The 13779-nt window shown below is 39.4% G+C and overlaps 5 protein-coding genes across 5 annotated transcripts; 3 read left to right on the forward strand and 2 right to left on the reverse strand.

Annotated features, from left to right (window-relative positions):
- Positions 1-192: 192 nt before the first annotated feature.
- Ecym_2673 (C2H2-type zinc finger protein) lies at positions 193-1098 on the reverse strand (the record flags this gene model as incomplete). The annotated part of the gene is made up of 1 exon (XM_003645152.1): positions 193-1098. One exon carries the CDS (start codon positions 1096-1098, stop codon positions 193-195), a length of 906 nt encoding a protein of 301 aa, XP_003645200.1.
- A 3578-nt stretch (positions 1099-4676) lies between these two features.
- On the forward strand, positions 4677-7064 carry DSE4 (endo-1,3(4)-beta-glucanase; the record flags this gene model as incomplete). Its single annotated transcript, XM_003645153.1, has 1 exon — positions 4677-7064. One exon carries the CDS (start codon positions 4677-4679, stop codon positions 7062-7064), a length of 2388 nt encoding a protein of 795 aa, XP_003645201.1.
- Positions 7065-7232: 168 nt separating this feature from the next.
- On the reverse strand, positions 7233-10193 carry PFF1 (Pff1p; the record flags this gene model as incomplete). The annotated part of the gene is made up of 1 exon (XM_003645154.1): positions 7233-10193. One exon carries the CDS (start codon positions 10191-10193, stop codon positions 7233-7235), a length of 2961 nt encoding a protein of 986 aa, XP_003645202.1.
- A 366-nt stretch (positions 10194-10559) lies between these two features.
- On the forward strand, positions 10560-11666 carry HEM12 (uroporphyrinogen decarboxylase HEM12; the record flags this gene model as incomplete). Its single annotated transcript, XM_003645155.1, has 1 exon — positions 10560-11666. The coding sequence occupies one exon, from the start codon at positions 10560-10562 to the stop codon at positions 11664-11666; it is 1107 nt and encodes a 368-aa protein (XP_003645203.1).
- A 224-nt stretch (positions 11667-11890) lies between these two features.
- On the forward strand, positions 11891-13738 carry VMS1 (Vms1p; the record flags this gene model as incomplete). Its single annotated transcript, XM_003645156.1, has 1 exon — positions 11891-13738. One exon carries the CDS (start codon positions 11891-11893, stop codon positions 13736-13738), a length of 1848 nt encoding a protein of 615 aa, XP_003645204.1.
- Between the last annotated feature and the right edge of the window lie 41 nt (positions 13739-13779).

The following is a 13779-nucleotide window of genomic DNA, read 5'->3' on the forward strand; positions in this document are numbered from 1 at the left end:
AAATTAATATATAGTACAAATACAAAAGACATACGTTTAGATAGCATTAAAGGTCAATTTCTTGAATACTATTATGTAGAAAAATCCAATTCGTTTATTCCGGTTTTGTTCCAATTTCATATTTCATGCCATGGTTTGAAAAACCAATACTCCAAAATTTAATATTAATGAAGAGCTGTTAAATGCACCTCGCTAAACTGTGGGTAGTGCTGCGAACTTTTGATGCTGCTGCTTGCTTAGGGCAAACAATTTTCTGCTTGAAGGTTTAACGCTCGTAGTTTCTCCATTTGGCAGCATATAAAGTCCGCAATCAGTCTTGAAGTGCAATTTATGATGCCTTAGCATGTTAGATCTTGCATTGAATGACTTTCCACAATTTTTGAATGGGCATGTAAATGGTCTATCACCAGTATGAATGTTCCTATGCGTCCTTAGGGAGGAAGCCCTTGCAAATCCTTTACCACAATCGGAACAAATGTAGCGATGAAGGTTGCTAGCAACGTTATTTGAAGATAGAACTGATGTTCTCCTACCAGTTACTCGCGGCGAAACGGCTGCAGATGAGGATGAATCTGTGGGTATTGAAAGTATAGAAGCAGAGCTAGCAGTTTGCGATACGCTATCATCCACAAAATCTTTTTCTAAACTGCTTTCAAAAAGAGTTGGGACCGATGAATTCGTCTGGCCATCTGTGATCCACTGGCCAAAATCATTAGTGACAATGGCATTGGTATTAATACCTGTTGTTTCGAAATTATTCGAGTCTGCTTCAGGCAGTGATGATACAGATTGCTGATTGTTCACCGCTGGAAGAAGATGACCGGGGTGAATCAGCTGTTCCAGAAGCTGCAGTTGTTGCAATTGTTGTTGTAGCTTCATCTGCTGAACTTGTAGTTCATGATGGTAATCAAAGAAAAATGCAGTAAAATAGTTGGTATCTGATTTATTGACCTCTTCAGATATAGGAGACACAAGCCAGGAATCTTCAACTGCAGGAGGATTAGGCCATGTATTTGTAATCGGTTTACACATATTGTAAAGATCGACAGCGGGGTTTTGAGAGTCAAATTCTTCGTTATTTTCAGAGTATTGAAACATATCTTAATCAAATTTAATAAATAATATAGCAAAATGGGCTAGCAAATCAATATTCTGTATTATTAGTCAATATTATCTTTAATGGCTTCAAAATATGGCTCAAATCATATGGAAACAGAGACAGCAAGTTTTTCCAGATAGCAAAAAGTCAAGCCAGGATAGCGGCGAAGCCCGGTTATGCACTAGATGGGATACTATGTTTTGGTATGAGATGGCTTTAAGTTCCTAGTTAGTGGAGTATTATCCTCCCCAATTCGATCCTTAATGTGTGTTTTGTTTTTAACTTTCCCAGTTTTAACCATCCCTAAAAGTACAACGAAAGCTCTGCTTTATATATACGCTGGGAAGTGCTAGGTGTTTCCAGATCCGAACTCTACCGGGATAAAATAAATGGGGGACGCCAGATACTAAAAATTACAAGTTAGTATAATAATGCGCATGCCGGTCTGCCCATGATAATTAACATCAAGGAGGTGAGGCAGAGCAAACAATCACACCTATTAGGAGGGGGAAAGGCTTACAACTCACATACCCTTGGCAGTAAAACAAGACTTGCCCAAATACCACTGTCTGATGTTAATAAATCACGTTCTGCTGCTGTATCTGAACAATTGAGCAGCTGCGAAAAAAATTATAAGCTAACCTTCCTCCCACTATCTGGTGTACAGCCAGATAGGTAAGTGACTGTGACTCTACACTTACCCTAGCACTCTGAAATACAGTATTTTTGGTTTGTTTTCTTTCAATTTGAAATTATGGAGTAACATTCACCTCAAACCGTCATAGCCTAATTAATCCATGTTTGAGGGGATTCTTCAACTTGAGACATACTCAATGACTGCGTGGGCTCTCGCGTGGACCGTTTTTTTGTCTCGTCTTCCTGTTGTCTTAAAAGGCAAAAAGTGATGCAATTATGAGCAAGTCATAACACACAGTCGCGCCATATGTATCTGCACGTATGTATAGATTAATGGCCTACTTGTCGGAGAGCGGTCTGTATTCCCGAGCGTTTTTATCATCGTACTATTCTTTCTGTGTTCGTAGGCAAGCCGTTGCACACAGGGGAAACAATTCCGAGCGTGCCTGTATTATACCTAACAGAACTCGACGGAGGCAGATATTTGCCGAGGCTACCGCTCTTACAGTCAATGAATTGTCAGAGTGGATGAGAACGACATGCAGCGTCACTATGGCGGATACGATAGATAGAAGGCTTACTGCATGCAAAACATGAGAACAAGGACATTTGATACATTACTGCGGTTATTCTTCTATGTTTTTTAATGTTTTCTATAATAAAGATGAATCAGGCAAACAACGTTCTCAAGACGTTATTCATCTACTGGCTAATCTCAGGAGTGGCGCATTAGCATCGCAGGTTTCTCCGTTCTTCTAGCTCTTGGACCAAAATATCGTAAAAAATATAGTGAATTTTTGATAGAGTATAGGTGACGTGCGAAGGGGGTCGGGCGAGACTGTGAATAGATATCTAGATCTTCACCATCGACACATGTAGACCTTACAAGGAACTATAGAGTATGCGGTCACAGACTAATGTAATACTCAAAGTCACTATAAAGACACCGCAACACATTAGGATAGTGTAAGTGTCTCTACCTTCTTAAAAGTGTGATGTGAGGACTTATCCGTGCACTCCAACTTTTCCTACCGTACCCCGCAATAGAAAACCGTTTAATATTAATCAGTTTGGTGGGCATGGTGGATTCAGTAAATATAAATAACAACTGGGGTTTCTCACGCATTCGGATATAAGATGAGGAAAGATATTCTTCCGATCTTTGTACCTCAAGCGGCCTGTTTCGCGATCCGTAGGACATCCGCGAGTCAACAGATACAAGGGGTTTCGCGATTAGCTTGTTAAAAAGTTAACTAGGAATACTCATGTTACGGACTCCCCCTCCCTCCCTCCTTCTCATCACTCTCTCAGTGCCTTCTTCCCCTGATATGCAAAAACAATCTTATCTGCTAGCTTGTCGCGTAATTGGTATGATCCTAACTTGGGGAAGCAATTTAGGTATGGGATGCCCTATTTACCTGCCTTATAAACTTCTCGATATGAACCCTCAGGCATGGTAAAAGTGAACCTAGAAAGGTTCGTTGCCTATCTAATATACCCCATCAATATTGCGCCTGCTTCCCAAAAAATAGCACCACCAGTCCATTTTTGTGCGCATGTTTATACCGTACCCTGTGAAGACACCCATTTGAGCAACACCTTTTCGAGATCCAAACAAGGCATAGCATAGCAACTACATAAAATTACATCACAGGAAAGTCAAAGTAACCCGTTATAATTAATCACATTTAGATAAATGCTTTTTCCTCATCTTTCTAGTAGCTGTTATTCAAGGCATGGATGGCTTTTGATGTGTTCAACCAAAGTGGGAAAAACCTCCAACCAAAGTTAGTAGTTCCTTTTAAGTTGAAAGGTATTAGGGCTTCTCAGAACATATTTTCTTAAATTAGAGTCGGGCCGTTATTTTTACTCCAAAATTCGGTGTATGACGATGAGGATGCATATTCATGTGTATGTTCGGATTACGCAATTTTTAACTGGGTGCGGGTGCATTTGAACAATGTCAGTAAGCCAGCGCCAATTGAAAAAGCCTAACTCGGTGAACAAAACAATACTACTAACTAAGAAGTTACAGTTATAACTCCAATTTGTTCCTGAATTGTTATGCTTTCTGATTGAAATATTATTAGTCGGAAATGACACCCTCAACGAGCAACCTTGTCATAAGAATGGAAGAATGAAAGCTCTGCAATACCGACTCATTATCTTGGATTGCCTAACAATGAATGAACCAACCACATCGGAACAAGTATACAAAGAGGATCAATGTAATTTTCGAGTGTTCTGCTCGTAACTGATGATAGGCGCGAACAAATGAGCAGTTATTAAAGATAACGGGATATTTAGCATAGCGATTACAACCTTGCTGGTTTATGATAACAACAATTGGCGGGTGTCGGTTGCTACTTTCCTGATGTATCAAATATGGTTATGCTTCCTGGAGTTAGTTAACTTGGTGTCAAGTTTAGCTGCATTTACCTTGGGGAAACCCCACGGCCAAATTACCAATGTTAAATTGCATAATGGCGATTGAGTCAATGCTTTGCATATTTTTGTCTTGCCTTGTTTTACGGCTCATTTTCGGATTCTATTGTTCTATTGTTTATTGTCGTACGTTATTTTGTTCCTGCATAAATTCCTCGGGCTTATTCTGCGGGGTTTTCTGTGTACAATTATAAATTAAAAAGTTTCCAGATCGCAAGCTTTGCATGGGGAATGAAAACTGCTCAAAACAATTGTATATAGTTAGATTGTTGGTTTACTGCTATAACGGCGCCCCGATTTAAGTAGAGGAAGCAATACATGCCTGTGTTATCCAACTAAATGAGTATTGAACACCTGGACTTTGCGCACATAAAATTTTAATATATGAATGGATGTTTTTCTGTGTATTTTCCATTAAGGATGTGTTAAATGAGTTATGAGAAACATTCAGGTTCAAGAAGCTAGAATCAAGTTTCAATTTGTGATCTGATGGATAATGTTGTTTCTAAATTTTTTACTCTATGCTGGTTTGGCGAGTTCGATGTTCACGTATTTCAATATATATTTTTCATTCCATTATGTCTTTAATACCATTGTACCAACACCAACAATTCCTAGTATGGAACTGCTGCCTCCAGAACCGACTGGAGTAGCAAACCCCAATGACTATTCAGACGTATCTATACCTGAAGATTCTGACAGTTCAGACAAATATTCTCCAATTGATTTATTTAAACCAATTGCAATTGACGACCCTCCATCTATATTTCCGCGATATCAAAGCGCATTAGATTTACCACCTGGTGTTAGCAATGACGGTCCATATGGAACAAATGAGTTCTATACTAATTTAATAGTTGGATCTCAAAACCAGCGAGCTTTTGTTCTCCCATATGTGGTCTGGAAGCATAGGTCTGATGGGTTCGGCCTTGCCGTTAGCCATACTGTTAAATATCCAAATTTAATTGGTTATAGTGGTGCAGGAAGGTTCAGTTCAATAAACAGTACGACAGCCGTTGCAGATCTTGTTTTTTCAGCACATTCCTTTACTGAAAGTAGATCTCTGTTTGAAGTAAGCGAACTTGGGCCATCCAGTTGCAGAGTTACAATTCGAGACAGGGCAACCTCCGACTATTTGGACATACCTTTAGTTCAAGGTATGGGATTTACTACTGGTATATACCATGGTTCTTTGGTTGCCAAGTTGCATTCTGAAGTTGGTTTCAAACGGTTAATTAAGGAATATTCGGGTGATACAGTTATTGGTACCTCCAAGTACCGCATTACGTTAAACAACGGTGTTCAATGGTTAGTTTATGTTTCATTCCCTAGAGAATATCTTTTCAGATACTTTGACTTTTGGTTTCACCTTAAAATTTTTGACGCCAAAACAATTATTGCATCTAGTCCTATGAGCGGTCTCATTATACAGGTCGCCGAAGCGCCTAAAGATAGGAACATGGAAATTTCCTATGATCGATCAGCCGGAATGTATGTTACAAAATTTGAACTCCAAGGTGTTTCTGACAGAACTAGAGCAGAATATTCTTTTGAGTACACCACAATTGGCGATTCAAAATCTGGTCTTCCCATAGTGTTTGCTCTACCTCATCATTTGCGTATGCTAACGCCTGAAAGTTTAGCCGCCACTACCAATATCCAGTGCCAGACGAACACTAAAGGGATTATGACTGGATTTCTCACAAAATCTTTGAAATTTGTGAATCACTTAGAAAGTAAAGTTTCCTGGCTGCCATATAATTCTCAAGCTGATCTAAAATATTCTAGCAAACAGCTGAATCTGCTGTCACGGGTAGCCAATAAAGAACTCCAAGTAGACGTGCTTTCTTCTATAACCGGTTTGAACACTTATTTTGGAGGTAAAATAATAGATAAGTTTGCTTATATTCTCTTAACAGTATCAGAGATACTCGATGATAAAAATTTGACATTGAAAGCATTAGATTCTATGAAATCTGTGTTTGATGTACTATTAGCTAACAAGCAAACATATCCACTTTTCTACGATATTAAATTTGGGGGTGTCGCGTCAACAGCTGATCTAGGTTCATATCAATCATTTATTGATTTTGGGAACACATATTATAATGACCACCACTTTCATTTTGCATATTTGATCCATGCCGCAGCGGTTATTGGCTACGTTGATGGAAAGCACAATGGGACGTGGGCACACGATAATAAAGAGTGGGTCAATGCTTTGATTCGTGATGTTGCAAATCCCTCGAATGAAGACACATATTTCCCTGTGTCCCGCATGTTCGATTGGTACCATGGCCATTCTTGGGCATCTGGTTTATATGAAAATCCTAGGGGAAGGAATCAAGAATCCAGTTCAGAAGATTTAAATTTCGCATACGCAATGAAAATGTGGGGCAAGGTTATCGGCGACACGTCCATGGAACTCAGAGGTGATTTAATGATCTCCATCATGAAAGAATCATTTAACAGCTACTATTTGTATTCAGATGACAATGAAATCGAGCCCGCGCAACTCGTTAAAAATAAAGTTTCTGGGATTTTGTTCGAAGACATGATTGACTATACAACATATTTCGGTACGAATATAGAATACATCCACGGTATCCATATGCTACCTATTATTCCTGCATCTAGCGAAACTAGGGGTCCAAAATTTGTCGCTGAAGAATGGAATCAAAAACTATCCGGAATAGTAGATGAACTAAACACTGGCTGGAGAAGCATACTCGAACTTAATCGAGCCCTATATGATCCCAAAGCATCCTACAATTTCTTTGCACAGAAAAATGTTAGTTATGCAGACTATTTAGACAGTGGCTTGAGTAGGACTTGGGCACTGGCATTTTCTGGTGGGCTTGCAAACACTTCTGACCTTTTATAGCAGCAATTTCAACGTTACAAAGTAGAGCTCAAGCGAATTTTGTCTATGGACAATGCGTGGGAAGTCTTCATTTATAATGAAATATTATACCAGTTTATATTATAACGCGAAATATGACGTTCAGAATTTTAGAGCGAAACATGGTTATATAAAATAACAGCCAAGCTCTTATAATTCAACGTATTTTTTCACTGAAATCATACCCTTGTCCTTACTTGAGTATATGATATGTTTTGGTGAATACTTCCTCAATTCGTCATATGCAGGAACATTTGTCGTTGCAAATCCATCAGTGATAGAACCAGTGTCATATTCACCCCAATAGCAGGTAACACTGACACCTAATAAATCATCTTCTTCATCATAAAAGACGTAATTATCTTGGTGACTGCGATACAGAACCTGTGGAATCCACTCCAACCCCACAGAGTAGTGGTCATGTTTAAAATCAAGTTTATGCAACTGTAGCTCAGTGATACCATTATTCCAACGGTAATGGTCGTTGCCGTATTCATCTTTATAATAACCGTTTTTTTTAACTGCCACGGTTCGGAAAGATGATATGTTTGAAGTGCCATTATGAATTATTGTAACTTCCCTTAATGGTGAGGTTCCATGTTTCCAATGTTGGAATGCCGTGCTGTTAAATGACAAGGTACAAACTCTATTATCTTCAACATTTATTCTTAGCTCGGCAGTAATAGGCTGATAAGGCGTTCTCTTTGTAGAATTACGATCATCTCTAATCACCTCAACTGACATTATGTCATGCCAATCAGTACCCATAGAGTGAAAACGTTCAAACATTCTTGGAAGTGTACCGGTGTATTCACATACGTCTACACCATTACCATTGAACTCATCACATGCGAAGCTTGTAACACTTGGAATGTTCTTTAAAACTGGCTCCATAAATGCTTTTTCACGTCCATATAAATATACTGAAGAAGAATTTTTTATATCCAAATCAATAGTTTGCTGGAATTTCAATTTTAATGGAGAGGACTCTGTAAAAGGAGAAGCCGATATAGTCCACATTGACGTTACAGTGGCCATAACAAGGAACAGTAATCCAACGTGTGAATGCAATTTGTAAGTAAATGGAAGTAATGGCAAGGATAACAACAAACTGCCTATTAAAGCCATGTGTGTCACAAAAGTGGTGCTCTTTGCACTTTCCTGAATGGTTTGATTCATGGCTCCCATAATTAAGTCCATACACACCCAAGTGAAATATGTTACTGGTGGAGTGACTACCAAAAATTGAATACTCCAATCGTAGTTTAACACATTCGTAACAATACTCTTACACACTTCGCTCTTGGAGCCTGCAGTAGCAGGCAATTTTGAACATGCAGACGGTATATTTGGGTTCAATAATGGTGTACTTTCTGTGTGTTCAGTTCCAGCATCCACAGAAATGATTACCTGAGGTGCCTCAGAAGGTTCACCGGTGCGCTGCTCCACGTCAAAATTACTAATGCGCCGGTATCTATTTTTCAGAACTGACACTTTTGCTTTGAAAGTTGCGCAGAACACACCAATAATGGCACCTATCGAGACGAAAGTATATCCTACTGTAAAAGGGTATACACCGGTGGCTGTATAGTTTGAATCACGAAGCCAGCGCGTCACAGATATTAAGTAAATCCATAGAACCAGAGAAACCTGCACCAATGCCACTGTCTTAAAGTCACGCAAAGGACGGAATTTTTCCCACGAAGATAAAATGAGATAATTAATGAAAATGAATAAAGAAGATTCCGCCAATATTGGAGATGTGTAATCACGAGAAAACACATAAGGGTTACAATGGCCAACTAACACCTGGAAGAATTTCACACCAAAATATGCTACAGCCACAGAAGACGGTAGTCTCAACAGAGCGGCGCAGAAGTTCACTTTTAAGGCTTGCAGATCCTGCGCTACAAGGAATAACACAGCAAGAATAGATGGGAACAATGCCAATAAAATGCAGTTCCAGTAAAATAATTTCTTGGCAGACCAGACCACAAACCATTTACCAAACAAATCAAAGTATACAGCAGTAGAGCTGTCTGTCATATCAGGCTGGTTAATCGCCATATAATTTGTCAACTGCAATGCAGTGTTCAACATATGCCATAAGGATTGCTTACTCGTATACAACACAGTATCCTTGGCAGTGTGGTATAGATTTCTTGGCCTATAGAAGGCAATGTCCCATCCACGTAAGCCCTTATTTTCGTATACTTTAAAGTCAGTTTCAGAACCAATATTACCCGTGTAAAATCCTTGCTGGTAAATTGAATTACCGAATGGTTGCTGACGAACAGCATCTGCGTATACAGACGCAGTAGAAACATCTGATGTCCTAAACAATACTGCCTTTCCACCAGCACCAGTCCCCTCCAAGTTTACAACATATAAGAGTTCCTTCGACCATGGGTGTTCGAAAAATGCTTCAGCACCTGCCAATCCAAACTCCTCATTATTGTTGAAATTAAACACTAAGGTACGCTCTGGTTGGTTCTTCGCATAGTGCGTTAGAATGGCCAACATGGAAACAATCCCCATACCATCATCAGTGGCACCAAAACTAGATGGCACACTGTCATAGTGTGCAGATAACAATAACCCTGGTAAATTGGGGTTCCTACCTTGAACCCTAGCCAAAACATTCGAAGATTCATAATAAATGACCTTAGATTCAGCTGTCGACGAATTTTTATCTTCTTCGACTCTAAACAATGTCTTCAAACCTATTCCATAATCATCCGACACTTCTGTAAACAAAGAGTCTCTCGTAATTTCATTAGCTCGATCCAACAAGTAAGCATGGACTTTATCATTCGCATGTGATGCATAAGGATGGGGATATTGCGTGATAATTTCCAAATCAAACCATGCATCTTCCAACATTTGCGAATAATTATAATCAGTTGGTAACGTAAGCTGGTAACGAAAGTGATCCCAAAGGTACAACACTGAGATCAACGCATACGTGATCACCAATAAAGTACTTAGGTTGGTCTTCCTAAACCGAAACAGAGACCTGAGAACACTCATCTGTCTCACAATTAACTTTCCCTGAAGCACAAATCTTTTAAACAACAGACTACTTTTCAAAACCTCGGTACAGGATATCATAGAGAAGAATAATAATAGATTCTGCTCGACAAGGAGTCGAGAGTTATATAAAAACCTCGAGCTTTGTGTTTGCCACTAACCCGTCAGCCGCGCAAATATCAGAACTCGTTCGGAGTGATTTGTAAAGCCGCTCATGAATAAGTTGTTCGTCAATAATGATGTTTATCACGTGATTTAGCCGTTTTTCCTCAAGCCTTTTTTTTTCATTGTATAAAAGATTCCAAGAAACTTGCGCATCCAACATGGTTTCAAGTATTGCAATAGAGGCTTCTAAAAGAGTTATTTGATCCATTTGTGAACTAATTCTGTAGTCCAGATTTGATTTAGAAGTATCTTAATCTTTGCGTCCCTCTGAAGGAATTAAACATGCAGTCTGTTGATCGTTCAAAGTTTGCTCCTCTCAAGAATGACTTGATTTTAAGAGCTGCGAGGGGAGAAGCAGTAGAGAGGCCACCATGCTGGATTATGAGGCAGGCGGGTCGCTATTTGCCTGAATACCATAAGGTTAAGGATGGTAGAGACTTTTTTGAGACTTGTCATGATGCAGAGATTGCTTCAGAGATTACTATTCAACCTGTAAAACGGTATGCCGGTTTGCTTGATGCTGCGATTATCTTTTCGGATATTCTTGTGATTCCTCAGGCGCTGGGGATGCGAGTGGAGATGTTGGAAGGCAAAGGTCCGCATTTTCCTGATCCGCTGCGGACACCAGAGCAATTGGAAACTGTACTACAGTACAAGGTGGATGTTCTCAAAGAATTGGACTGGGCGTTCAAAGCAATAACGATGACTAGAATCAAGTTGGCTGGTCAGGTTCCACTATTTGGGTTTTGTGGTGCGCCGTGGACCCTACTTGTATATATGACAGAAGGTGGCGGGTCTCGGCTATTTAGATTTGCCAAAGAATGGATTAACAAGCGTGCTGACTTGTCTCACACGTTGTTGCAAAAAATCACCAATATAGCTGTCGAGTTTTTGGCCCAACAAGTTGTAGCAGGCTGCCAAATTTTGCAAGTTTTTGAAAGCTGGGGGGGTGAATTGAGTCCTGCTGATTTTGACGAATTCTCACTACCATACTTGAAACAAATTGCTGCCAGGGTCCCTGAAAGATTGAAGGAATTGGGTATTACTGAACATGTACCAATGACAGTTTTTGCCAAGGGATCTTGGTACGCACTGGACAAGTTGTGCAGTGCTGGCTATAATACTGTTTCTTTGGACTGGTTATGGAACCCAGCTGATGCCGTAAAAGTTAACAATGGTAGGGTTGTTTTACAAGGTAACCTCGATCCAGGCGTTATTTATGGTACTAAGGAAGTAATAACAAAGAAAGTGGAATTCATGATTAAGGAATTTGGCGGCGGTAAGAAGAATTACATTGTGAACTTCGGTCATGGTACGCATCCTTTCATGGATCCTGAGAAGGTCAGGTATTTCTTGGAAGAGTGCCACAGAGTTGGTAGTGCCCAATAGTGAAGTAGCTTAAATTATAATGCATAGATTATCATCTATATAAACTGTTCTATATGTAGGATTGTCTATTATGCTGTTTCTATTGTAAGTTGGCAGTAAAGAACGATTTCATTCTTTATGTTTTTTGTCTCGAGTCCTCAGGTTAAAAATTGTTCGAACCTAAAACCTGCTGTACAAGAATCATCACACATATACGGTGAGAACTGAAAACCCTAGAGCACTAGATGTCAGATGCTTTAAAGAAGAATAACCTCTATATCTATGATCTATCTTCGGATGTTTTATCATCCTTGGAATTGATGGTCTTTGATGGGCTTGTCTCTGAAGTTTCGAAACAGGAACCCATCTCAACTACTGTAGACCAGGCTCCAATTGAAAGCGGTTCTAAGAAATGTACTTCATGTGGAATCGAATTAGAATCTTTGGATTTGTCACGAGCCCATTTCAAAGGTGATTTTCATAGATATAATCTTAAAAGGAAAATAAATGGTCTTGCTGCCATTCCATCTGAAGAATTTGATGCAATCACAGCAGCTAGCGATGTTGAGAGTATATCATGGTCGGAGAGTGATAGCTCGAGCGATAAGTCTGATGTTGAAGATATCTACAGCGGTGTTACGGATAAATTGTCTACAATCTTCGAGAATGAGATGAGAAACCTCAACATCTCACAGGAAGAGAAGCAGGAAGGGGAATCACTCCTTCCTAGCCACTTGAACACAAGGTCTGCGCTGCTTTTTCTAAAGTCTAAGCTCTTGAAAGCGAACAAATTATTTGGGATTTACAAGCCTTTGTTCAACGCTGAAACCATCCTTAACCCGCTGGAAACAATAAACCTATGGAAACAGGAAGATCAATCTAGGAAACAATCTGCATTATTTATGATCGGTGGGGGACATTTTGCTGGTGCAATTGTCTCTCATCAAAGATCTACTCTTACTGGAACATCGCGGAACTCATCAGGATCACCGCAAGAACAATGCGTCAACTTTTTAGTGTCTAAAACATTTCATAGGTATACCACTAGAAGGAAACAAGGTGGCTCACAGTCTACTATGGATAATGCAAAGGGGAAAGCTAATTCGGCAGGCTCTTCATTGCGTCGCTACAATGAAGCTGCTTTAAAGAATGATGTCCAAGTATTGTTGAAACAATGGGAGCCTTATTTGAGTAAGTGTGAAAATATATTTATTAGGGCAAAGAGTGCTTCTGATAAGAAGATATTCACTGAAGGAGACGTGTGCTTAAAAAAAGGTGATCCAAGGATTAAATCATTTCCATTCACTACCCGAAGACCGACTACCAATGAATTAAAGAGAGTTTGGTGTCAGTTAACATATCTACAAATAGCTGAGAAACCAAGACCTGTTTTAAAAGATCCAAGATCTGTGAACAAGGTTATAGCCACTCCAAAAGAAGACAATAAAATTACTGAACAAGTATTAACACCCGCAGAAAAACACACTCACGAATTGATAACCCTCCTAAAGAAATCAAGGGCTCCTCAATTGGTAACGTATATCAAAAAGAATCAAATTGATGTGAATTTCGTTTTAGAGCCTGTTAAAGAGTATATACAGACACCGACTATGCTTCACTTTGCTGCATTTAACTCACTGAAAAACATGGTCCTTATTCTTTTATCCACTTTAAAATGTAATCCTACAATTGAGAACGAATTTGGAAAAACAGCTTGGGATTTAGGTAAGAAGAAGGATGTTAAACAAGCCTTTCAGATTGCAAGATATAATTTAGGTGAGTCTTTCGTGGATTGGGAAAAGTCCCATATTGGCAAGCCCTTGAGCAGAGAAGAAGTAAATGAAATGAACCAAAAAGAAGCTGAACAAGAACAACAAGAGGTGGAAAAAGTAATAAAAGAAGAATTGGAAATTGTTAGAGGACAACAAAAAAAACAGCAAGAGTTAAAGCGGGGTGTTGGCAGAATGCTCAGTCAGCCGACAGACTTGGAAAGAACTATGAACTCTCTGACTGATGACCAAAGAATGAAGCTAATGCGTGAGCAAAGGGCAAGGGCCGCTGAGGCGCGGATGCGTCAAAATTTGCAGAAATAAAAAACTAATATTAGTACCATTCAACGTGGTTATTATAGATT

This window comes from Eremothecium cymbalariae, chromosome 2, assembly GCF_000235365.1.
Source record: "Eremothecium cymbalariae DBVPG#7215 chromosome 2, complete sequence".
NCBI lineage: Eukaryota > Fungi > Ascomycota > Saccharomycetes > Saccharomycetales > Saccharomycetaceae > Eremothecium > Eremothecium cymbalariae.